Source organism: Chlorocebus sabaeus, chromosome 23, assembly GCF_047675955.1.
Source record: "Chlorocebus sabaeus isolate Y175 chromosome 23, mChlSab1.0.hap1, whole genome shotgun sequence".
In the NCBI taxonomy this organism is placed as follows: Eukaryota; Metazoa; Chordata; class Mammalia; order Primates; family Cercopithecidae; genus Chlorocebus; species Chlorocebus sabaeus.
In genome coordinates, this window is record NC_132926.1 from 40,219,890 (window position 1) to 40,245,901 (window position 26,012).

General features: G+C 49.1%; 1 protein-coding gene across 1 annotated transcript; it reads left to right on the plus strand.

Annotated features, from left to right (window-relative positions):
- The first annotated feature begins 10,542 nt into the window (after positions 1 to 10,542).
- Positions 10,543 to 25,116, plus strand: PCDH12 (protocadherin 12). Its single transcript, XM_008014774.3, has 4 exons — positions 10,543 to 13,777; positions 17,139 to 17,236; positions 19,172 to 19,323; positions 23,206 to 25,116. Exons 1-4 carry the CDS (start codon positions 10,898 to 10,900, stop codon positions 23,628 to 23,630), a joined length of 3,555 nt encoding a protein of 1,184 aa, XP_008012965.1. The 5' UTR covers positions 10,543 to 10,897; the 3' UTR covers positions 23,631 to 25,116.
- The last annotated feature ends 896 nt before the right edge of the window (positions 25,117 to 26,012 follow it).

A 26,012-nucleotide genomic window follows, 5' to 3' on the forward strand; every position in this document is an offset into this window, starting at 1 on the left:
TAGTTACAATAAGACTCAGCAATTTCACTCTTGAAAACATAAGTTTGCACACAAACTTGTAGACAAATATTCATAGAAGCAATATTCACAATAGCCAAAAAGTTGAAACAACCCAAATGTCCATCAATAGATGAATTAACAAAATGTTATATTCATACAATGGAATACTGTTCAGCTATAAAAAGGAATGAAGTGAGCCGAGATTGTGCACTGCACTCCAGCCTGGGTGACAGAGTGAGACCCTGTCTCAAAAAAAAAAAAAAAAAAGTAATGAAGTACTAATACATGCTACAACATGGATGAACCTTGAAAACATTATGCCAAGTGAAAGAAGTCAAACATGGCTGAGTGTGGTGGCTCACACCTGTAATCCTAGCACTCCGGGAGGCCAAGGCAGGTGGATCACCTGAAGTCAGGAGTTCGAGACCAGCCTGGGCAACACAGTGAAACCCCGTCTGTACTAAAAATACAAAAATTAGCCAGGCATGGTGGCACATGTCTGTAGTCCTAGCTACTCAGGAGGCTGAGGCAGGAGAATCATTTGAACCCAGGATATGGAGGTTGCAGTGAGTCACTGCACTGCAGCCTGGGTAACAGCGAGACTCTGTCTCAACAACAACAACAACAAAAATAGTCAAACACACAAAAAGCCACATACTGTTTTTAATTTACATGAAGTGCCCAGAATAGGCAAATCCACAGAGACAAAAAGTAGTTTACTGGTTGCAAGGAACTGAGGCAGGAGGGAATGGGAAGTGACTGCTAATAGATACGGTGTTTCTTTGGGTGATGAAAATATTGTGGAATTACAGAGCAGTGATAGTGTACTAGAAACCACTGGATTGTATACTTTTGAAGAGTTAATTTTATTGCATGTGAATTATGTCTTAATTAAAAATTTTTTTAGGTACAAAGCACTGTTCTTAGCACTTAAGTGGGATACAGAAATGTTGCCTCCTTCTCCTGGGACCCATCAAACTAATGTGCTCCTTACAATCTAATAAGCTCTGTATCCGCTTTTTCATAGATTTCTTCCTCCAAAAGAGTAACTTACAGAGCTAGGACTCTAACCCAAACCTACAGGATTCTAAAACTCTTACCACCATTGCCTCCCAGGCAGGATTAGATTCATGGGCCAGCAACCCGTGCAGTCATATAGGGCCCCGCACTTAGAAGGGCCCCAAATTTAGAAGTGCCTTGCTCTTAAGAATGATACAATGGACTTTGGGGACTTAGCGGGAAGGATGAGAGGGGGACGAAGGATAAAAGACTACAATTAAGGTGCAGTGTATCCTACTCAAGTGATGAGTCCACCGAAATCTTACAAATCACCATTAAAGAACTTACTCATGTAACCAAATACCACCTGTAGCCCAATAACTTATGGAAAAATTAAAATAAAAAAGAAGTGCCCTGCTCTTGATTTGATGATGTGCTGTCACCCTCTTGAAATTCTTCATAATTTTTGAATGGGAGGCTGCATACCGGACCAAACTGGACCAACCTGGACCACACAGGACCAACCCGGACCACACCGGACCAAACCGGACGAAACCAGACCACACCGGATCAGACCGAACCAAACCGGACCGAACCGGACCGAACCGGACCGAACCGGATCAGACCGGATCAGACTGGTCCGAACCAGATCAGACCACACTGGATCAGACCGGACCAAACTGGACCAAACCGGACCAGACCAGACCAAACCGGACCAAACCGGATCAGACTGGTCCGAACCGGACCAAACCGGACCACACCGGATCAGACCGGACCAAACCGGACCTGAACGGACCGAACCGGATCTGACTGGACCAAACCGGATCAGACCGGAACAAACCGGACCAGACCGGACTGAACCAGACCAGACCGCACCAAACCGGATCAGACCGCACCAAACCGGATCGCACCAAACCGGATCAGACGGGACCAAACCGAACCAAACCGGACCAGACCGGACCAAACTGGACCAAACCAGACCAAACCGGACCGAACCGGATCAGACTGCTCCGAACCTGACCAAACCGGATCAGACAGGACCAAACCGGACCAGACTGGACCGGACCGGATCAGACCGGACCAAACCGCACCAAACCGGATCAGACCGGACCACACCGGATCAGACCGGACCAGACCAGACGAGACCAGATCAGACCAGACGAGACCAGATCAGACCGGACAAAACTGGACCAGACTGGACCAAACTGGATGAGATCAGACGAGACCAGATCAGACTAGACCAAATGAGACCCGACCAGATCAGACTAGACTAGACGAGACCAGAGCAGACCAAACCAAACCAGAGGAGAGCAGATCAGAGTAGACCAGACGAGACCAGAACACACCAAACCAGACCAGACGAGACCAGACCAGACCAGACCAGACAAGACCAGATCAGACCAGACGAGACCAGATCAGACCAGACGAGACCAGATCAGACCAGACCAGACTAGACGAGACCAGACCAGACAAGACCAGATCAGACCAGACCAGACTAGACGAGACCAGATCAGACCAGACCAGACCAGACGACACCAGACGAGACCAGATCAGACCAGACCAGACCAGACGACACCAGACCAGACTAGACGAGACCAGATCAGACCAGACCAGACCAGACCAGACAACACCAGACGAGACCAGATCAGACCGGACAAAACCGGATCAGACCGGATCAGTCCGGACATAAACCGGATCAGACCGGGCAAAACTGGATCAGACCGGATCAACCGGATTAAACCGGACAAAACCGGATCAAACCGGATGAGACCAGATCAAACCGGATTAAACCGGACAAAATCGGATTAAACCGGATCAGACTGGATCAAACCGGACTAAACCGGACAAAACCGGATCAGATCGGATGAAACCGGATTAAACCGGACAAAACCGGAGACCGGATTAAACTGGACAAAACTGGATCAGACCGGATCAAACCGGATTAAACAGGACAAAACCGGATCAAACCGGACCAGACCGGATCAAACCAGATCAGACTGGATTAAACCGGATTGAACCGGACAAAACCGGATCAGACCGGATCAAACCGGATTAAACCGGACAAAACCGGATCGAACCGGACCGAACCGGATCAGACCAGATCAGACTGGATTAAACCGGATCAAATCAGATCAAACCGGACAAAACCGGATCAGACCGGATTGACTGGATTAAACCAGACAAAACCAGATCGAACCGGATTGAACCAGACAAAACCGGATCAGACCGGATCAAACCGGATCAAACCGGATCAGACCGGATTGACCAGATTAAACCAGACAAAACCAGATCGAACTGGATTGAACCGGACAAAACCGGATCAGATCGGATCAAACCGGATTAAACCGGACAAAACCGGATCGAACCGGACCGAACCGGATCAGACCGGATTAAACCGGATCAAACCGGATCAAACTGGACAAAACCGGATCAGACCGGATTGACCGGATTAAACCAGACAAAACCAGATCGAACCGGATTGAACCGGACAAAACCGGATCAGACCGGATCAAACCGGATTAAACCGGACAAAACCGGATCGAACTGGACCGAACCGGATCAGACCGGATCAAACCGGATCAAACCAGACAAAACCGGATCAAACCAGGAACCAGAGAAAACCGGATCGAACCAGACAAAACCGGACAAAACCGGATCAAACCAGATCAAACCGGACAAAGCAGACAAAACCGGATTGAACCGGACAAAACCGGACAAAAACAGGAACCAGACAAAACCGGATCAAACTGGATAAGACCGGATCGAACCAGACAAAACCGGACAAAACCAGATCAAACCGGATAAGACCGGATCAAACCAGACAAAACCGGATCAAACCAGACAAAACCGGATCGAACCGGATCAGACCAGATCAGACCGGATCACACCAGATCAGACCGGATCAAACCAGACAAAACCGGATCAAACCAGATAAAACCGGAAAAAAACGGAAAAAAACGGAAAACCGGATCAAACCGGATAAAACCGGACAAAACCGGATCAAACCCAAACCAGATCAAACCGGATCAAACTGGACAAAATCGGATTAAGCCGGATAAAACCAGATCAAACCGGATCAAACCGGACAAAACCGGATCAGATCAAACCAGATCAAACCAGATCGAACTGGATCAAACCGGACAAAACCGGATCAGACCAAACCAGATCAGACCGGATCAAACCAGATCTAACAGGACAACACCGGATTAAACCGGATCAGACCGGATCAAACCGGATCTAACCGGACAAAACCGGATCAAACCGGATAAGACCAGATCAAACCGGATCTAACTGGGCAAAACCGGATCAAACCGGATAAGACCGGATCAAACTGGATCTAACCGGACAAAACCGGATAAAACCAGATCAAACCGGATCAAACCGGATCAAACCGGACCAAACCAGACCGAACCGGATCAGACCAGACTGGACCGACCCGGACGAGACCAGATCAGACTAGATAGACCAAACGAGACCAGATCAGACTAGACCAAACGAGACCAGATGAGACCAGATCAGACTGGACCAAAGGAGACCAGACGAGACCAGATCAAACGAGAGCAGACGAGACCAGATCAGACTGGACCAAATGAGACCAGACGAGACCAGATCAGACTAGACCAGACGAGACCAGATCAGACTGGACCAAAGGAGACCAGACGAGACCAGATCAAACGAGAGCAGACGAGACCAGATCAGACTGGACCAAATGAGACCAGACGAGACCAGATCAGACTAGACTAGACGAGACCAGACCAGACCAAACCAGACCAGACGAGACCAGATCAGACTAGACCAGACGAGACCAGACCAGACCAAACCAGACCAGACGAGACCAGATCGGACTAGACCAGACGAGACCAGACCAGACCAAACCAGACCAGACCAAACCAGACAAAACGAGACCAGATCAGACTAGACCAAACCAGACTAGACGAGACCAGATCAGACTAGACCAAACGAGACCAGACCAGACCAAACCAGACCAAACGACACCAGATCACACCTTGTAAATAGAGAGGAACATGCTGAATTCCTCCAAATAAATGAGTGACTGATGACCAAATGATTTAATAAATGAGTGTAATCTAGGATTCCTCCAGGGTGGTTCTTTCTGTGTAAAACAGTTCGATCTTGGAGTCACCCAGAAATGCTGAATACATAACAAGGCCAATCAACAGAGTTTGCTTCTGAATATTCATGCACAGATGATGCTCACAGTCAATATGTTTGATTTTTTTTCTGTTTACTAATAGATTTTCAAATTCACTGTGTAAACCAAAATTCTTAAAAAAAAAAAAAAAAAAGGAACTTGTGTTGAAAGCATATATTATTTCTGGGCAGAGTTGTCAGATTAAAATCTTTATACTAAAAATCATTCATTGTTTATCTGAAATTCTAATTTAAGCAGGCACTCTGTATTTTTATTTACTAAATCTGGCAACCCCTTTCTGGACCAATAACCCTACGCAGAGAAGAGAACAGATGATAGCTTCTAGGGGACATGCCTGAAGAGAACAGATGATAGCTTCTAGGGGACATGCCTGCATCTGGGAGTTAGAAGGAAGGAAAACGAAAGAAGGAGCCAGAGAGGTAGAGAGAGGAGTCTGCAGAACTATGGAGAGAGAACCAGGTGAGCATGGAGCTCTATTGAATAGTGACACACATGTCGGGGAGAGGTGGGGACCATGAGGATGCTGGGTTAAGAAAGGCCTGATCGCTATAGAGTTTGGCCTTTGCAAGGGGGGGATGGTGCTTCTGAGAAGTTCTAATGAGTGGTTCTTGATGAAGTTGGGGTGGAGATAAGGATGCATGTTGGAATCAGTCAGAATATATCAAAATTGAAATCTATGTACCATAGGTAGTGCCCTTCCTCTCGAGGGGTGGGGAGAAAGACATGTGTGTGTAACTTTTATCAACCCAGAACTCAAGTGGTCAAGTTTTGGGTCCATGTTATGGTTACTAACGCACAAAATAAATTTGGAAAAGAGCATATAAATCTTTTCTTGTATTTTTCTTGAAAATCACGAAGGAGGTCTATAATTTGCAATAATGAATTCAAAAGTCCTTCTCATCTTCATTTTACCTCCTTCACAGCCTCTGCTGTTGTCTGCTGTATTGCTCTCCATAATTTTCTCAGATTGCAGAAATCCCCCTCCTCCCGTCTATTTATTTTTATCACATAAATCAACTTAGCCTCTCTTTCCAGCAAAAAGGTCCAATCAACTTCCCCAACCCTGTCCCAAATGAAGGGTGCGGAACTGAGCTGGCAATTACAGACTATTCTTTGGCAGTATTCTGGGAAAGGGAAAAGTACGAATTTTCTTGCCCTGTCCCTGGTATTTTGTAAAGCTTTCCAAGTGACTTTGATATCTGGACCCCTTTGAGAACTGCTGCTCTTAACCAAGACATAAATCTTTTTCATTTCTTGAAAGGTCCTATTTCTTGACAAATTTCTCCCTGCAAAGTGCATTCTTTTTTCTGCACTGACCCTAGAAAGAGGTGCCATTGTGTGGGAGAAAATACCTGTCATCTGTCTCAACAAAGTCCACAAATTGCCCTGCTAGGAGCAGATAACCCAAAACATCTACCTGAGTCTCCCAGTCAAGATTCCTGGTCTGACTAGGAATCTAACTTCAATAAGATCTTCCTGAAAAAAGATGCTGAGCTTGGATGGTCCAACCACCTTTCTATCTGGGATGAGCTGGAAGATACTTCTTGGCTTCCCCAAAGCTGCCTTGGTGGTGATGCCGTGGCAGCCACAGGGAGATTCAGGAGGAGCCAGCCTGGAAGACCTGAGCCCTGGAAGTGGGCAGCCAGCCCAGCAGGACATTCGTTGGGGTGAAGTGTGATCTCAGCCTTCATTCAGCTGACCTGGGAGTCCTCCAAGGGCCAGAGTCATACCCAACTCGTCTGACCCCTCAAGGTTCCTTAGGACTCCGGGTGTTTTAAGAAAATTCTCTGACTCCCCACCCTTCCCACTTCACCCCTCAGCCCTCCTTGTGGTTAAGAACTCAAGTGTGAACAACCCCAAAGTTGGTGGTTAGTGAGGCATTCAAGCACAAACTCTAATCCTGCCCTTTTTAAAAAAATATTTTGGACTTGAGAGAGGCTGTCCTCAATTGTTTCAAACCTATTTCAGAGTACCTCCACTCCTTCAAACCTATTTTCAAAACGCAGGAAAACGTCGCCTTTCCAGACGAACTCTAGTGACAGCTCCATTCACCCCTTGGCATTTGACTGCTAAAGATCAGCTGACCCCTGTAGCCAGAAGGAGCAGAGAAACTTACTAAACAGGGACCTCGTTCCCAGAGGTGATCACCTTAAAAAAGTCTGGGGCCTTGTTTGCCAGCTTTGAAATTTCAAATTCATCTTAGCTTCATGCCCCCAGTGTGAAAAAACAAATAAAAACCACCTATGAAATCTACATTCAAACTTTCTTGTGACCTATGCATCATTTTTTGGCATTCACATTCCCAGTCAACACACACACACACACACACACACACACACACACACACACACCAGATATATAACTGCATGTAAGATATATATACATAAAACAATGTCCTCCGAAGAATATAAATGCTAACACAAGTAAAATTATCATGAATTCTGTGGCCTTGGTCCGCGTTAGGTTTTCCATTAAGAGACACTATTGTCACCCGTGAGTAGCTTCTCCTGTTGTGTTCTTCTGTGCAGCACGGGGCTGGAGCTGTGGATATTCATGAACCCCAGGAATCATGAACCCCAGGCACCCACTTCCTGTCTTCGTGGCTGTCCCTGTGGCTGTCCCTGGTCCCTGCCTCTGTGCGGTTTTCTCTACCTTTGGCCACCAGATGGCGCTCTGGAAACGAGTTTTCTGCATCAAAGCTCCCTTGCATTACTCTCAACTAGGCTCCCTCCCTCTTCTCTGTTCCCTTCCAAGTCATTTTCCAGGGTGCAGCCAAAAGGCCTTTCTGGAGGGTACATCTGTGTGATCTTGGGCAAGTTACCTAACGCTCTGTGCTCAGCATCTTCAATGTGCTGGCATGGCTGTGTGTCATGAGAGGATGTAAGCAAAACACTCAGGACAAAGCCTGGCATGTGGTCGCTGTTCTCATTATCCTGTGTTGAGCTTTTCAAAAGCGCCCCACGACCTTCAGGACAAGGTCTAAATTCTTAGCCATGGGAACCCAGGCCACTGCATCATTTGAGGACCCCTGCTTATGTCCTCCGCCCCACCTTCCTCCCTACGCTACTGCACCAACCCTCTTGCAGCACAGCCGGGAGCCAGCCTACCCACCTCGAGGCCTTTGCCCATTTTGCTGCCACCACCAGCTTTGCCTCTCCCCTGCCCATTCAACTTCCTCGGGCTCATTCCTCCAGGTCCGTCAGGATTCAGTATGTGCCCTCCATGAGGAGCCTCCCAGACCCCCAGGCCTGATTCCGGAGCCACTCCACTGGCCTCTCGCCTTTCATTGTCCCTGCCCCCACCTGCGACTGTCAGCCCCCTGCCTTGTTCACTGTCAGGCACACAGGGGGACGAATGTGGGGTGCAGTGAGGCTGTCACATGGGCTAACTGCCAGCAGGGGGCAATGGGCACCCTTGTGTCCCTGAGCTCCCAGGGGCTCCTAGTAGCTTCGGCAGCACCTTGCTCACACCAAGCTGAGGGAGACCTGAGAAATGGGATTCCTGCCAAAGAGGCAAAAAAAAAAAAAAAAAAAGTGAAGGGACAAACGCAAGGCCATCTTTGCCATTTGCATATGAGGCATAAAACCTGGAAGATAACAAAAGGCAAAATCATAGTCCCGATGTGCTGAGTGCTTTCTCTGAGCCAGGCCCTGTGCTGAGTCCTTACCCCATCGTGTGAGATGGATGACAGCCCTCAGAGAAGGAAACAGAGGCTGGGAGAGGTTAAGGCCCTGTGCAGTGTCTCAGAGCTTGTGAGTGGCCTGTCTGTCTCCAGGACCATGATATAGGAGGTGGCCCTGGATTCAGGCCACTTGCTATGGTTTAATGGGTTTCAGTGAAATAGTTGGGAAACCTCAGGAGTGGGATATGGAGTTAAAGGAAAGAAAAGCCAGAGAGAAAGAGAAGGAGTGCAGGTGACTGCCCCTTAGCCACCTCAGTCCTGATGGCCACAGGCTTCCATGCCAATAAGCCCTGACTAGTGCCACTTAGGTCCAAACATGGTACCTCTGGCCCCAAGGGCTTAGTAGCAAACACCCATCTAGGGAAGTTGGTCTTCATTCTCATCACCTCAAATGCTTCACAAGCCTCAGGGATCAACCGTGAAGTGGGTATAAGGCTGGGAGAATGTTGGGGGCAGCAAATTGAAGGGCATAATGAGAAGCAGTAAGGCCACCTCAAAGCCCACCCAAGCAAACTGCACATTCACCTCCTTCCTTACTGAATTTTACCTTATGAGGAGGTGAGTGGGAGGGAGGGCATCCCTTAAAACATCTAAAATGAGAGTTGGGTTCAGCAAAGGAGTTGTGCTTCACGGGACTCTTATAAACAGAACTGGGGAGAGAAGAATTGGAGGAAGGGGGAAAGACATAGATGAAAGGGAGGGGAAGGTGTGGGAGAGGGAAATGTATAAAAGCTTCCAAGAGGAGTGGGAGGCTGGGGGTTCCCCAGACAGAGACTCAGGCTGGACCAGATGCAGAGAACAATAGACTTCAAGGCTGGAGGGGGGGCGGGGGCTGAAGGGAAGCAGGAGGAGAGCCACACAGTCAAGTCACACGGGTTCTTGCAGCTTTTGGAATCAAGACCATGGGCACCCTCATAGATCAGTGTGGGCAAGGACTGGCCCAGGGCCAATACAAGATCCAGAGGTAGCCATAGGGTGTGACAAGTTGTGCAGATTACAACACTCACCCCTTGCAATAACGTCACTGCCTGTGACAGGGGGCCAGGCCCAGGCCAAAGCCCTTCATGTATCATTTCGTTTAATCCTCACAGTTTCCCGCTGAAAGGGCTACTATTCTTACTCCCATCCCCACTCTACAGATGAGGTAATGGAGGCCCAGAGAGGTTAAATGACTTGTCCCAGATGACACAGCTGGTAAGTTGCAAAATCAGAATTTGAACTCAGGCAGTTTAGCTCTCATGGCTGCTCTGTTAATCACAGCTGCAGTGAGACAAAAACAGGTGATCAGGGCAGAGTCAAGACAGAGAGGTAAACAAGAGTGGGAAAAAGACAGGCGTGAGAGGGGAACAATGGGGGAAAAGATAGGAACAAAGAGAGTTGGGGAAGGGGAGAGAAACAGGAAACATGACTTGCCCGGGAGGGGCATCAGTCCGCTTGCAAGCAGGTGGAGGTTCAAGTTTTCTGCTCACTTGGTGATGCAGAGGCTCCCTTTCCCTCAGCAGCAGCCTTGCTGCATGGACAGCAGCTTCCCATCTGGCCTGTCCCCGGAGCCCCAGCCTCATCCTCCTCAGCGGCAGGCCACTTAGCTTCACAGGAAATGCTCTTTCTCTAATTGGCATTGAAACTCACAGCCCTCCCTTTTCCTGTAGGTGGGGTTTCCATAGGAAAAAGCTGCTTCTCTGTTTCCCCAGCCTAGCAACTGTTTGGAAGTCAGAGTCCCACATCCTGCTCAACTGGGTCAGGTCCCTCTTAGACCAGCTCTTGTCCATCATTTGCTGAAGTGGACCAGCTAGTTCCCCTGTAGGGGTCTATCCTGGCAATTCTTGATCGGCGTTTGGATATCTCAGATCGCTTCCGATGAAGATGGCCTTGCCTGGGGGTCCTGCTTGTTCCATCATCATCTAACTATGGGACAAGGTTGTGCCAGCAGGTCCGGGGGAAGGAGCACGGGGCTGATCAAGCCATCCAGGAAACACTGGAGGACTTGTCCAGCCTTGAAAGAACTCTAGCAGTTTCTGAATGTGGCCCACTTGGTGGTAAGCATGATGCAACTTCTACAACTTCTGCTGGGGCTTTTGGGGCCAGGTGGCTACTTATTTCTTTTAGGGGATGGTCAGGAGGTAACCACTCTCACGGTGAAATACCAAGTGTCAGAGGAAGTGCCATCTGGCACAGTGATCGGGAAGCTGTCCCAGGAGCTGGGCCGGGAGGAGAGGCAGAGGCAAGCTGGGGCTGCCTTCCAGGTGTTGCAGCTGCCTCAGGCGCTCCCCATTCAGGTGGACTCTGAGGAAGGCTTGCTCAGCACAGGTAGGCGGCTGGATCGAGAGCAGCTATGCCGACAGTGGGATCCCTGCCTGGTTTCCTTTGATGTGCTTGCCACAGGGGATTTGGCTCTGATCCACGTGGAGATCCAAGTGCTGGACATCAATGACCACCAGCCACGGTTTCCCAAAGGCGAGCAGGAGCTGGAAATCTCTGAGAGTGCCTCTCTGCGCACCCGGATCCCCCTGGACAGAGCTCTTGACCCAGACACAGGCCCTAACACCCTGCACACCTACACTCTGTCTCCCAGTGAGCACTTTGCCTTGGATGTCATTGTGGGCCCTGATGAGACCAAACACGCAGAACTCGTAGTGGTGAAGGAGCTGGACAGGGAAATCCATTCATTTTTTGATCTGGTGTTAACTGCCTATGACAATGGGAACCCCCCCAAGTCAGGTACCAGCTTGGTCAAGGTCAACGTCTTGGACTCCAATGATAATAGCCCTGTGTTTGCTGAGAGTTCACTGGCACTAGAAATCCAAGAAGATGCTGCCCCTGGTACTCTTCTCATAAAACTGACTGCCACGGACCCTGACCAAGGCCCCAATGGGGAGGTGGAGTTCTTCCTCAGTAAGCACATGCCTCCAGAGGTGCTGGACACCTTCAGTATTGATGCCAAGACAGGCCAGGTCATTCTGCGTCGACCTCTAGACTATGAAAAGAACCCTGCCTACGAGGTGGATGTCCAGGCAAGGGATCTGGGTCCCAATCCCATCCCAGCCCATTGCAAAGTTCTCATCAAGGTTCTGGATGTCAATGACAACATCCCAAGCATCCATGTCACATGGGCCTCCCAGCCATCACTGGTGTCAGAAGCTCTTCCCAAGGACAGTTTTATTGCTCTTGTCATGGCAGATGACTTGGATTCAGGAAACAATGGTTTGGTCCACTGTTGGCTGAGCCAAGAGCTGGGCCACTTCAGGCTGAAAAGAACTAATGGCAACACATACATGTTGCTAACCAATGCCACACTGGACAGAGAGCAGTGGCCCAAATATACACTCACTCTGTTAGCCCAAGACCAAGGACTGCAGCCCTTATCAGCCAAGAAACAGCTCAGCATTCAAATCAGTGACATCAACGACAACGCACCTGTGTTTGAGAAAAGCAGGTACGAAGTCTCCACACGGGAAAACAACGTACCCTCTCTTCACCTCATTACCATCAAGGCTCATGATGCAGACTTGGGTATTAATGGAAAAGTCTCATACCGCATCCATGATTCCCCAGTTGCTCACTTAGTAGCTATTGACTCCAACACAGGAGAGGTCACTGCTCAGAGGTCACTGAACTATGAAGAAATGGCAGGCTTTGAGTTCCAGGTGATCGCAGAGGACAGCGGGCAACCCATGCTTGCATCCAGTGTCTCTGTGAGGGTCAGCCTCTTGGATGCCAATGATAATGCCCCAGAGGTGGTCCAGCCTGTGCTCAGCGATGGAAAAGCCAGCCTCTCTGTGCTTGTGAATGCCTCCACAGGCCACCTGCTAGTGCCTATCGAGACTCCCAATGGCTTGGGTCCAGCAGGCACTGACACACCTCCGCTGGCCACTCACAGCTCCCGGCCATTCCTTTTGACAACCATTGTGGCAAGAGATGCAGACTCGGGGGCAAATGGAGAGCCCCTCTACAGCATCCGCAGTGGAAATGAAGCCCACCTCTTCATCCTCAGCCCCCATGCAGGGCAGCTGTTTGTCAACGTTACCAATGCCAGCAGCCTCATTGGGAGTGAGTGGGAGCTGGAGATAGTGGTAGAGGACCAGGGAAGCCCCCCTTTACAGACCCGAGCCCTGTTGAGGATCTTATTTGTCACCAGTGCTGACCACCTGAGGGACTCAGCCCGCAAGCCTGGGGCCTTGAGCATGTCGATGCTGACAGTGATCTGCCTGACTGTACTGCTGGGCATCTTCGGGTTGATCCTGGCTTTGTTCATGTCCATCTGCCGGACAGAGAAGAAGGACAACAGGGCCTACAACTGTCGGGAGGCCGAGTCCACCTACCGCCAGCAGCCCAAGAGGCCCCAGAAACACATTCAGAAGGCGGACATCCACCTCGTGCCTATGCTCAGGGGTCAGGCAGGTGAGCCTTGTGAAGTTGGGCAGTGCCACAAAGACGTGGACAAGGAGGCGATGATGGAAGCAGGCTGGGACCCCTGCCTTCAGGCCCCCTTCCACCTCACCCCGACCCTGTACAGGACGCTACGTAATCAAGGCAACCAGGGAGCACCGGCGGAGAGCCGAGAGGTGCTGCAAGACACCGTCAATCTCCTTTTCAACCATCCCAGGCAGAGGAACGCTTCCCGGGAGAACCTGAACCTTCCCGAGCCCCAGCCTGCCACAGGCCAGCCACGTTCCAGACCTCTGAAAGTTGCAGGCAGTCCCACAGGGAGGCTGGCTGGAGACCAGGGCAGTGAGGAGGCCCCACAGAGCCCACCAGCCTCCTCTGCAACCCTGAGACGGCAGCGACATCTCAATGGCAAAGAGTCCCCTGAGAAAGAATTAGGGCCCCGTCAGATCCTGCGGAGTCTGGTCCGGCTGTCTGTGGCTGCCTTCGCCGAGCGGAACCCCGTGGAGGAGCTCACTGTGGATTCTCCTCCTGTTCAGGTACCTGGGGCATGGGCAGCTCTTTCTCTGGTCACTCCTGACCACCAGAAACAGCATCAGACACCCCCATAATCTGCACAGTCCTCATGTTTCTTCCTTAGGCTCACCTGGTGCTTTTTGATGCTTTGGATAGCAGTGGTTCAGGGCACAGCTTTGTGACTGGCTGAACTTAGGCAAATTCCTTACTGTCTCTGGGCCTTAGTTGTCTTATCTGTAAATTAGAAATGATACTAAGAGTATCTACCTCGTAGAGTTGTCCAAAGGATTTGATCAATTAGTTCCTACAAGGCATTTATGGTGCCTCACAAGTAGACACACAGCAAAGGTAGTGACTAAGAGTATAAGCTTTGGGCAAGGTTGCCTGAGTTCAAATCCTAGCTCCACTTCTTCCTAGCTCTGAACCACAGGAGAAGTTAACTTCTCTGTTGAAAGATGTCTGTGTTAACAGCACCCATCTTCTAAGTTTGCTTGAAGATAAAATGAGTGAATGCTCTTAATGTCTGTAGAACAGCGTCCATCTGACATGCAGTCAGTACTCAGCAAATTATTGCTATTCCTTCCTCAAAGCACTTCTCCATCTCCACTCTCTGCCTGCCCTCATCTCATCTGGGCAACCTCCCTATGAAGAAGGCCAGCATAGGCATCATTGCACCCAAACCCAGGTGTAGCAAATAATTTGTCTGAGACCCCAGAGCTTTCTGGCTGGGCCTGCAGGATGCGGCAGAGGAAATAACCTTAGAACTTTGCAGTTAGGCAGATTGGGGTTCAAATTTCAACAGTCACTTAGGAGCTGGGCAACCTTGTACACATCCTTCAACATCTGAGCCTCATTTTCCTCATCTATAAAATGGGGATTATGAGACCAAACTTACTCTGTATCTGCCTCCTTAGAGTGTGAGGTCTAAATGGGATGATGAGTGACAAAATGTCTAAGGACCTGGGATTTTCTAGACACAAGTGTGGAAACCTTTTCAGGAATGATGCCTGATCTCACACCCATATCTGCTTCTGTGAACCTCAGATATTTTCACTGTGCCAGGCTGCCTGCCCAAGGCACACCTCTGTTTGGCCAGGCCATCAGTTCATGTTTCCTGTGAAGCAAAACACGGTTTCCTTCCCTTACTCCCTCCTCAGGAAGCCACCTGGAGATGGCCCAGCTGTTCTCTTAGGAATCTTGCCCTGGAATCGGTGCAGACCCAGAGGTTGCCAGAGCCAACCACTAATTTATCTTTCCATTCATCCATCCATTTATCAGGTGCTTTTTGGATAAACTCTGTGCTGAGCACTGTGCTGGCTGCTGGTAGACAGGACAACAGAGAATAAGCACCGTGGGTGGCCCTGCTGAGGTGATAGAAAGAAAGGTGCCCATTTGGGATCAACTTGAGGCTGCTTGCCCAACGCTCATATCTTTCCAGCAGCACACAGAGTAGATCTGAGTTTAAATTCCAGCCCTCCCACTAATTTCTATGTAGCCCCTGTGAGCCTCCAATTCCACCTCTGCAAAGTGGCTATAATGGTATCTCTTCCCTTAGGCTGTTGTAAGAATTAAGGGAGATTATATGACACTGGACAATCATTGTTTATCATGGGATCTATTAATAAGCTCATTTAAACCTCATAACCCACCATATGATCTGGGTCTCATTAATATTCACTTTTTTTACTGTTGAGGAAACTGAGGCTCAGAATGCTTAAGTAATTCCTCAAGGCCACATTGATGGGAACTGGGGCAGGGGCATATTTAGGATTTGAACCTGAGTCTGACTGATTTGAATCTGGGCTGTAACTGTGAAGTGACCCTGAATGACAGTGCTCAGCATAGGGATTGGCATGTAGGGAGTCATGTCATGAAATGCCAGCTGTCACTTGAGCAAAGGGTGGCAGGTAACTTAGGAGGGCTTCTGGGCCTGGGCTGGGAGGTGGGATCTTCCCTGAGGCAGGCAATGAGACCCTGAGTCTCCCAAGTCACAGTGAAACCCCAGTCCTGGCCATCTCCTCTTCCAACTCTCCTCTGAGGTTGACACTTCCTACCTCAAGCTGCACCGAGGGGCACGGTGGACCTCCTAAGGGAGGAATGGGGGTGGACCCAGGAGGTTGAAGTAGTGTTTCTAGGAATAACAGTCCAAACTCCTTGCTTTTGCAGAGGATTTTTAACTTTTTCAAACCATTTAATCTTGACAACACTGAGAAGAAGGCTGTATGGGTATTTCTAGCCCCCCATTAGAGATGAGGAAACTGAGGTCTGAGGAGGTCTAAAAGCCTGTCTAACACTATACAATAAGCTACAAATGGCCTTGAACTAGAACTCTGCCTCCCAGGACTTGATCTATTGCCTTTCCCTCCCAGTGGCCTATAGGGTCTGGCCCTGATAGCTCACCCATCCCCTACTCCATTCTCCAATCTTTCTGAAACTCTGCCTTCTCTTCCAGGCTTTCAGTGTGCAGTGCTTCTGCCTGAAACCACCCGCCTCTCACCATCACCCCTTGCCCAGACCCTCATTCTCTTTCCACTTGCCAAACTCCTATGGAGCCTTTGGGTCTCAGCAGAGGTGCCTGGCATGTAGTATGAACTCAGTAACATCTGTTGAAATGAATGAATGAACTTAATCCAGTACCACCCCCCTGCTTCCTCCCTGCTCCAAGTTAGGTTAGGGGCCTTCCTCCACTCCCACAGAGCCCCCACTCTTTCCCTACGCCCAGAGGCAACCCCTGTGGTAACCACTCTTCGCTGCTCCCCCACTCCCTGTGGGGCTGCCTGCAACCTTCACCTCCTGACAGATATGACCATGCTGAGGGCAGCGGCTGGGTCTCCTTCTCCTTCTTACTCCCATTGCAACCACCCTGCCTGGCACTTATTAAGTACTTGTTGAATGAATGAATGAAAAGATGAATAAATGAATAATTTAATGACACCATTTTGCCTTCTCTACAACATAGTCTTACATCTGGTCCACAAAAATCAACCCAATGTCCAAATACTGCTAAAGGGGACATAACTCTTTAAGATAATCTTCATCAAAGTAACAACAAATTGATGGTCAGGAAATGCCTTTTTCACCCCTATCTCTCAGAGTCCACCAGGCGCAGGACACTCGGAGGAATGAGTGTGAGGGGATGGGCCCAGAGGGTCCTCTTGCTCTCCTTCAGACACTCAGGTCCTGTGGTGACATGACAGAGCAGGGGACCTGCCTGCCCAGGTCCCTGTCTCTGCCACTGGGCACCATCCCCCATCTGATCACACAAACATCTGAAGCCAGAGGAAAGACTATAAAAAGAAAGCACCGGCATTGAGGGAAACATCCGGCGAGGAAGTGTGCTGAGTCGGAATTGTGTGGAGTCAACAGATTTTTCCTGTCTTGTAGCAAATCTCCCAGCTGCTGTCCTTGCTGCATCAGGGCCAATTCCAGCCGAAACCAAACCACCGAGGAAATAAGTACTTGGCCAAGCCAGGAGGCAGCAGGTAAGCAGCACGTAGCCCCTACAGGCATCTCATGGCCCCTACTGGCTGCCCCTCATCTCTGCAGCCTCTGTGAGTGAGGAAGGGTGAGCCCATCCCAGACACCGGTCTCCTGGGAGGGTGCAGCAGACAGCATCCATCCTCCCACCCTGGGAGGCTTGGTCATGGGGTGACTGTATTGATAGTATTTACACGACCTAGAAGTCCTATAGGACTATCAAGCTGTATTAATAAATACTATCAATACAGTAGTCACCAAGGAAATGACTTCATCCCTGAGGCTCGATTCGTCCCCTGATTACAGAGGTGCTGTAAATTGCCTTTATATCTGTAACTGTCACCTCTCTTTCTCTTGGCCCATAAATGTAATATGAAGGCTCCCCACTAAAGACATGGATATGTGGGCGTGTCCCTTTGGGCAATCCTAGAATTGAAGAGCCCTTAAGAGAACATCAAATCCAACTTCTTGTTATGGATGGATAAACTGAGGCTCTGAATAGTTTGATTCAAACCAGCTATGTAAACTTGAGCAAGTGAGATAATCTCTCAGGACCTTGGTTTCCCCATCTGTAAAATAGAAGCCATCCCATTTCCCTTGTAGTAATGGGGTGAGAATTTCATGATCAATTGTATTCTAAGCCCATAGCCCAGGACTGACGCATAGTAGGTGCACACACAATGCTAACTCCTTTCCCCTTGAAGCAATTTTGCTAAAGGTCATGTAACAAGTGAGTGGCAAAGCTGGGACCAGCTCTCAGAGTTCCTGACTCCTGCATCAGTGCTCTTGCCCTGACAACTTATAGCTTCTTTTTACAAGGATGGCAAGAGGTAGTGTACGGCAGGGGTGAGTCCACACACTCCAGAGTCACACTGGCCTGGATTTGAATTCTTGCTTTATCTCTTAATCTACGGGGACCTTGGGAACCTGCAAAATCTTCACAAGTCTTGGTTTTCTCATTTGTACAATGGGGTGATTAAAGAGAACCCTTTACAGGTGTGGAAGGTTTGAATGAGACGGTGCATGGACCTTGCATCACATGAGGCCTGACTCAGACTCACTGCTCAATAAACATTAGTTGTCATTATCACCCACACACTTGCCACCTCCCTGCTCATTTCTTCACAGCAGCAGAAATGGCTACAGGGGGAAAAAATCCCAAACAAACAGAAAGGACTCCTACGCCTTAAAACCCCTCAGAAGCCTTTCCACCTGCTGGGATGAGGGTCCAGGCCTGTCCCCAAGTGTCCATGGGAGAGAGGGGCCAGGATGGAGACAGCAGGAGACTGGGATGCAGGTAGCAGATTCTGAGCAGCTTTAGGCTGCTTCACTCCAGCTGCACCCTCCATAGGTCTGTTCTTCTGGCCTAGGTTTTGGCCTAAAGTAGGAAGGAAGGAATGTTCAGTCACTCATTAAGTGTTGATTCAGCACCCGCTGTGTGCCACGCCCTGTTCTGAGCATCAGTGAGGGAGCGGGGAATGAGACAGGCAAAAATCCCAGCCTTGCTAGAGCTCTTCTTCTATGGATGGATGGACTGCTGCACTGGCTCCACTGAAGTTTACTAAACTCCTCCTGTGTGCCAGGAAATACCTAGGCATGGGAGGAGCAACGAGAATGATATCAATGAACTCATCTTCACTTCTGTCTGCTGAGTGCTTACAATGTGCCAGGCTTTGTGGTAGGCCCCTTTACCTACAACGTCTGATTTTACCCTCACAATACCCTGTGAGGTGGGTGTTATTTATTACTCCCATTTTACAGATGAGGAAACAGAGTAAGAGGAGGGCTGGAATCACATGATCCAGGTTGGTCTGACTGCAGAGGCCAGGCTGTGAATCCAGTTCCCTATACGGGTAAATGAATGCAAACATAAATGGGCGTGAATGAATGGGTCTATATAGGAATGTCCTTACCCGTGGACTGGTTGGTTTCTTTTGTAGGAGTGCAATCACAGACACAGATGGCCCAAGTGCGAGGGCTGGAGGCCAGACAGACCCAGAACAGGAGGAAGGGCCTTTGGATCCTGAAGAGGACCTCTCTGTGAAGCAATTGCTAGAAGAAGAGCTGTCAAGTCTGCTGGACCCCTGCACAGGTAGGGACACCCTAGAGTCACCTTGCGCCATGGTGTCCAGGCTTCAGAGTTCTACTCCAATCCACTGCAGGGAAAAGCCATTCTGTTTCTGTGGAGGAACATCAGCAACATTTAACTTCCCTTTCACCCTTGCAGCCTCAGAAAGTATTTTAAAGACTGGGTTCTACTTTGATTTTTTTTTTAGACAGGGTCTTGCTTTGTCACCCAGGCTGGAGTAGAGTGGCGTGATCACAGGGTGATCACAGCTCACTGCAGCATTGACCTCCTGGGCTCAGGTGATCCTCCCACCTTGGCCTCCCAAGTAGCTGGGACTACAGGTGAGCACCACCACATCTCGCTGTTTTGATTGTTTTTTTTTTGGTAGAGACAGGGATTCACATGTTGCCCAGGCTGGTCTCCAACTCCTGGGCTCAAGCAATCCGCCCACCTCAGCCTCCCAAAGTGCTGGCGTTAGAGGCATGAGCCACCTGTAATCAAAGCCAAAGTAGGCACCCGGCCTACTTTGATTATTCATTTTAAAAATCACTGTAAGAATAGTGAACATGCCAGGCACAGGGGAAGCATCTTATGTACATGATCTCTTTTTTTTTTTTTTTTTTTTTTTTTGCGATGGAGTCTCGCTCTGAGGCCCAGGCTGGAGTGCAGTGGCCAGATCTCAGCTCACTGCAAGCTCCGCCAACCGGGTTCACGCCATTCTCCTGCCTCAGCCTCCCGAGTAGCTGGGACTACAGGCGCCCGCCACCTCGCCAGGCTAGTTTTTTTTTTGTATTTTTTAGTAGAGACGGGGTTTCACCGTGTCAGCCAGGATGGTCTCGATCTCCTGACCTCGTGATCCACCCGTCTCGGCCTCCCAAAGTGCATGATCTCATTTAAGCCTCCAGCCAAACTCCTCAAGTAGATAATTATTACCTCGAATTTACAGATGAGCGAACCAAGGCTCAAAAAATCGAGTAGCCATCCCAGAGTCACCCGGCTCACCAGTGATCGAAGGGGAGCCAAACCCTGAGCCAGCCTCTCCTCTATGGACTTCTTACCACTCATTTGCGTCTGGTGTGTTTTAATACCCTTTCGCCCTGGGAACCAGGTCAACTCTTTAACATGCTAACAATTGCAATTAAAACAAAAAGAATTTTGCAGAGAAACAATTAGCTTTGACAATAAATACATAATGTGAATTTGAATTCAAGAATCTGCTAGCACCCCCCTGCGCCTGCTACGGACATTGGTCAGCCTTCTTTGGTAACACACTCCACGGCGGACCATCCCTGTGCTGTGGTTTTCTATCTATGTAGTTAATACTGTTTCTCATGTGCTCCATCTGGCTGCAGACACACTGAAGGCACGGCAGGGACTTTTCTCCCTGGTTAAAAAAATATTGCTAATGCTTATTGGGCACTTTCTATGTGCTAGGCCCTGTTCTAAGTACCTCATGAGAAAATCTTATGAGATAGGGACTATTCATTATCCACACTTCATAAAGGAAAAATGTGAGGGTCAGGGGTGTTTAATAATTTGCCCAAGGTTGCGCAGCTCATGGATAGTTATAAACACAGGCAGTGTGGCTCTAAATTTTAGAGCTGTGTTGTTCAATGCGGTAGTCACTAGCCACATGTGGCTATTTAACTTTAAATGAATTAAAATTAAATAAAATGAAATATTCAGTTCTTCTACCATATCAGCCACATTTCAAGTGCTCAATAGCTACTTATGGCTGGCGGATATAGCTTTGGATTCTATCTCTATTCATCAGCTCTGGCTGGAACCTGTGGGGTCAGTCCCCACACGGTCCTGCTTGCCCATAGCACAAAGGGTACTGAACACAGGACCACTGCAAGGAGTGGGGGGTAAGGAAAGAGGAGGGGCAGAAAAGCCTTTGCCGCTCACAGGCTGGACTGCCTTGGGGAGACTGGGATCTTGCTGCTTCAGATTGCTTCAGATTTGCTGCTTCAGATTCAGATTGCCCTACTTGAGAATGTGACCATGATAATGTTTTACTGGTTGCATGAACTCATTGAACCTCACAACAACTCCACAAGATAAGTACTACTGTCTCACCACTTCCTAAGAGGAAACGGGAGCTTAGAGAGGTTAAGCCATCTTCCCAAGGTCACACACACTGCCCCTAAGCGGCAAAGTTGGGAAATCAAACCCGGGTTGGCCCAGAGCCCACCTGCAGCTAGAACTGGTGGGTAATGCTGGGTGAATTCAGCATCACTTTTCAGCTGTTCTCATACGCCCCAGCGATTTTCTCATTCCAAGCTTCACTCCTTCTGAAGCTCTCTGATCCATGTACAAGGAAAGGCCTGATTCTACAACACCAAGAGTTCCATCCAACCTTATAGCCTCGGAGTCTCAAGGAACTAAGGTTTGCATTTCCCAGATGTTGAAGGTTAATATTTATGTTCATTCAATCATTCAACAAACATTCACTAAGTCCCAGGCATGGGGCTAAACCCAAGGATCCTGTAGGGCAGGAGCCCAACACTGTCTCACAACCTGCACAGTCCAGAATGCAAGACACAGATTCATTTATCAGTACAAAAAATGACTACCCATACTTCAGAATAACTTTTTCAAATTACATAAGTAGTATTTGGTTAATACAGAAAAACACAGATAAACAAAAAGAGAATGGATTGCTTTTGCCCAGAGGTAATTTCAGTTAACATTTTGACATATCTCCTTCCAGTCTTTTATTCTGTGCACAGATTTTAAAGTAACTCACCTTAGGCAAACATTTGATAAATGTTAAGTAGATGTTGTGCTTTTTTTTTTTTTTAAATTTTTTTTAAGACACTGTTTCTTAACTATAAGACTTATAGTTTCTTTCCTCTGGCTTGGTCTCTACCACCAGGCCTGGGACTGGTTTCTTGAAACAGGATTTTCTTTTGAAGGGATGGGAAAAGAAGTGTGACTGTGGCATTGCAAATGTAGGGGCCAGTTTTTTGAATTCCCAGCCACCAGGCTGGCTTGCCACCACCACTACCCCAGTCCCTCTCCTGGGACAGCCCTTGGACAGGCAGCCCCTCCCCAGCCTGACTCTTGGCCAGGGTTTCCGGCAGCTTGAGAGATGATGTTGAGGAGGATTTGAGGATCGGGGGCCAGGTGATAACAGTGCAGACCTTAGGTAGCCTGGGAATTCCAGAGGCCCCAGCTGGGCACCTGGAGTATCCAGAGGGATAAAGGGCCAGCTCTTCAGAGAGAGGGTAGGGTGGTGCCATCATAGGGAGGCTTCAAAGTCATCAGACCTGGCATCAAATTGAGGTTTGTTGCCTAGCAGATGTGTGACTTAACTTCTTTCAGCTTCAGTTTCCTCATCCACCAAATGGGGATAATACTCTTGACCTCAAAGGTTTGTGTGGAAGTTAAATAATTGTGTAAATTGTTCATCACGTAAGTACCTAATATGTGGTCCCTATTATTATGGATGGGAACAAAAGGCAGCACCAAGTCAGGAACTCCAGCCTCGGCTAAGAAAAGGGATTTTCCCTCCATCCTCAGCTAGTGGAGCCCTGAGGGGAGAAGGCGCCCTGAGGGGTAAAAATCCTGGATGAAATATAGAAGACACTGAGACTGGAAACACACCACAGCCCAGATTGGGAAATTCTTTAGAAAAAGGCTAATTCCTGCTCCTAGGCCTTCTCCTCCTCCTGCTGCTTCCCCACTCGGTTCGCCCGGGTGTGTCAGTCGACTGCCTTCCTACCCAGGGAGCTTCCCTGTCAGGGCCTCTTCCTTCCTGTCCCCGTCTGGCCACTCTGTCTGTCCCCTGCCATTTCCCTTCCCTCCTTTGTCCACTGCCCTTGCCCTGCCCATTGCCCCACCCTCACCCGCCTGGTCCTTCCCGGAGCCTGGCCCTCACTGTGTCCCCTCCTCCCCACACAGGTCTGGCACTGGACCGGCTGAGCGCCCCTGACCCGGCCTGGATGGCGAGACTCTCTTTGCCCCTCACCACCAACTACCGTGACAATGTGATCTCCCCGGATGCTGCAGCCACGGAGGAGCCGAGGACCTTCCAGACATTCGGCAAGGCAGAGGCACCAGAGCTGAGCCCAACAGGCACGAGGCTGGCCAGCACCTTTGTCTCGGAGATGAGCTCACTGTTGGAGATGCTGCTGGAACAGCGCTCCGGCATGCCCGTGGAGGCCGCCTCTGAGGCACTGCGGCGGCTCTCGGTCTGCGGGAGGACCCTCAGTCTAGACTTGGCTACCAGTGTGGCCTCAGGCATGAAAGTGCAGGGAGACCCAGGTGGAAAGACGGGGACCGAGGGCAGGAGCAGAGGCAGCAGCAGCAGCGGTAGGTGCCTGTGAACATACCTCGGACGGCTCTGGATCCAAGAATCAGGGGCCTGAGGATCTGGGGACATGAGCTGGTTTCTAAAATCTTGTAACTCACTAGCTAGTGGTGGCCTGAGAACTTTATAGGGTGACTGATGCTACCCCCACAGAGGAGGCAGGAGCCCCAAGACTAACACCTGACTGACCAAAGCAGCCCCTTGTAAGTGGCTCTGCATCTTTTGGAGGACAGGGACAGTTTGTGGCTGAGATAAGTGTTTGCTGGCAAAACATATGTAGAGCACAAAGGGTCAGTCCTCTGGCAGAACAGATGCCACGGAGTACCACAAGCAGGAAAGGATGGCCTTCTTGGGTAGCAGGAGTCAGGGGGCTGTACCCTGGGGGTGCCAGGAAATGCTCTCTGATCTACCAATAAAGGAAAAGCAGTGATTCATTCTCCTGTTTGCACCTGTCAAGAGGGAGAAGGGAAGAGTAATAGAGTGAGGGTTCTTTGTCATCCAATCCCTGGCAAGACTGTCACACCGGGCCTGGACAGGCGTGGGGCACCTTGGTACACAGTGACAGGTACACAAATAGCAGACATGTGTGCTCTTAACCCCGTTCCCCTACCACTACGTTACCAACTAATCTGCTTCTCAGCTGCGAAATTAGAGCTAAGAAAGCACAACTATTTATAAAGCATTTCCATGAGCCAGGCACCAGGCTTTACAATAGGATTTAATTTGATTTTCCAACAGTCCTGGGAGGGAGGCATGATTAACCCCATTTCACAGACATTGATATGGGGCTTGGAGAGGTCAAGTGGCTTTCCCAAGATCAAGCAGGGAGTACAGCCAGAGCCGGGATTTGGACCTGGGCTGGCCCAACACCAAAACCCAGGCCTTCAACCTTGACACCAGCCTGCCAACGAAGGAGAGGAGAAGGAAAGGCCCTGGAGGTGAGCTGTTGGCAGCAGTGAACTTGCCCGACAGAGCTCTCTTGGGAAACACTGTTGAAAGGAACATTTCCAAAGTCATGCAGGCCTGCACCTCTCTACATTTCCAAGCACAAGGCGAAAGGAACTTGCATCTGAACTGATGCAGGCCCCTGTTCTTTCCGAGCAAGTAGCTCTTCAAGTGCAGATGTCATCTTTCTGGACCCCATTTGCGGGTAAACCTTCCTCTGTTATTGCAGGTTTAGGCTTGTGAATCCCAGAGGACACTGTGTGAACTGGGTCTGTGAAATCCGCACTGACAGCAGCCAGCCTTCCAGGGGATGAAGGAGGGAAGAAATAGCAGATATTTTCCCAAGGTTCAGCTTTATAATTTTCTTGGAAATTTCCGAGCAGCCAATCAGCTAGCTTCTAAATAGCGTGGGTCTCTCCTGGACACTGCAGGCAAAAGTTCCTCTATCTGCTCCTCTTTTTGTCCTTTCTTGGAGCTCAGTGCTCATGTTCACTGTTCACAGAAATGGGCCAATTATGCTCCCAACTAGGGATAATAGGCATCATACATACTTGGAACACAGTGTGGTGTCATTATTCCATTATTCCAGTTTACAGATGAAGAAAATGAGGCTCCCCAAAGTTATGAGTTTCCGGGGCAGAGTCTCTGGGTTTCTCCTCACCTCACTCTAGGCCAGAGTGATCTCCTTACAGAATCTGTGATTTTCAGGCTGGATCCCAGAACTGTTGGGTTCTGTGGGCCAGTGAGAGAAGCTGGGGGAAACCAAGCAGGCAGGCAGGGTCTCCAGCCTGACCAGCCAGGTGCCTGCCACAAAGCAACACTTGATAAATACCTGTTGAATGGATGTATGAATGAATAAATGTGTCAGTAAATGCTTCAGAGGCCCCTTTTATCCATATTGGAGCTCCAGGTAGGACTTCATTAGAAAAAATGATTCTGTTATGCAAAAGCAAAGTCTGAGAACCACAGTACTAGAGTAGACCATGGTGACCTCCCAGTTACCAGCAGATTTTCAGTGCTGAGCAGATGTTGGGATGGTAGAGAGAAGACAGTGGGCATGGGGAGATGACCTGAGGAAGCTGGAATTATAGGTGGCGACTGGATCACTAGACACATGGGACCATTGCATCATTCTAGTTCAAAAGCTATAAATCTGTACTCCTTGGGCTCCCTGAATACTAGGTAAAACTTTGTGTCTAGGCTTTTTTTTTTTTTTTTTTAGGCAGAAGATACAAAATTCTCATCAGATTCTCTACAGGAAACTTTGACCTTTAAAAGATTACGCAGCGTTGCTTTAAGATACTATCTAAACATCCACAGACACGGGCAAGTGTCATAAGGAGTCTGAACTTTATCTATTTCAACTCTTCATTTTATAGCCAAGAATATAGAAAGAAACGGCAGATGACTTGCCTAAGGCCACCTGGCAGGTTTGTGGGGGAGAGCTTTCCAA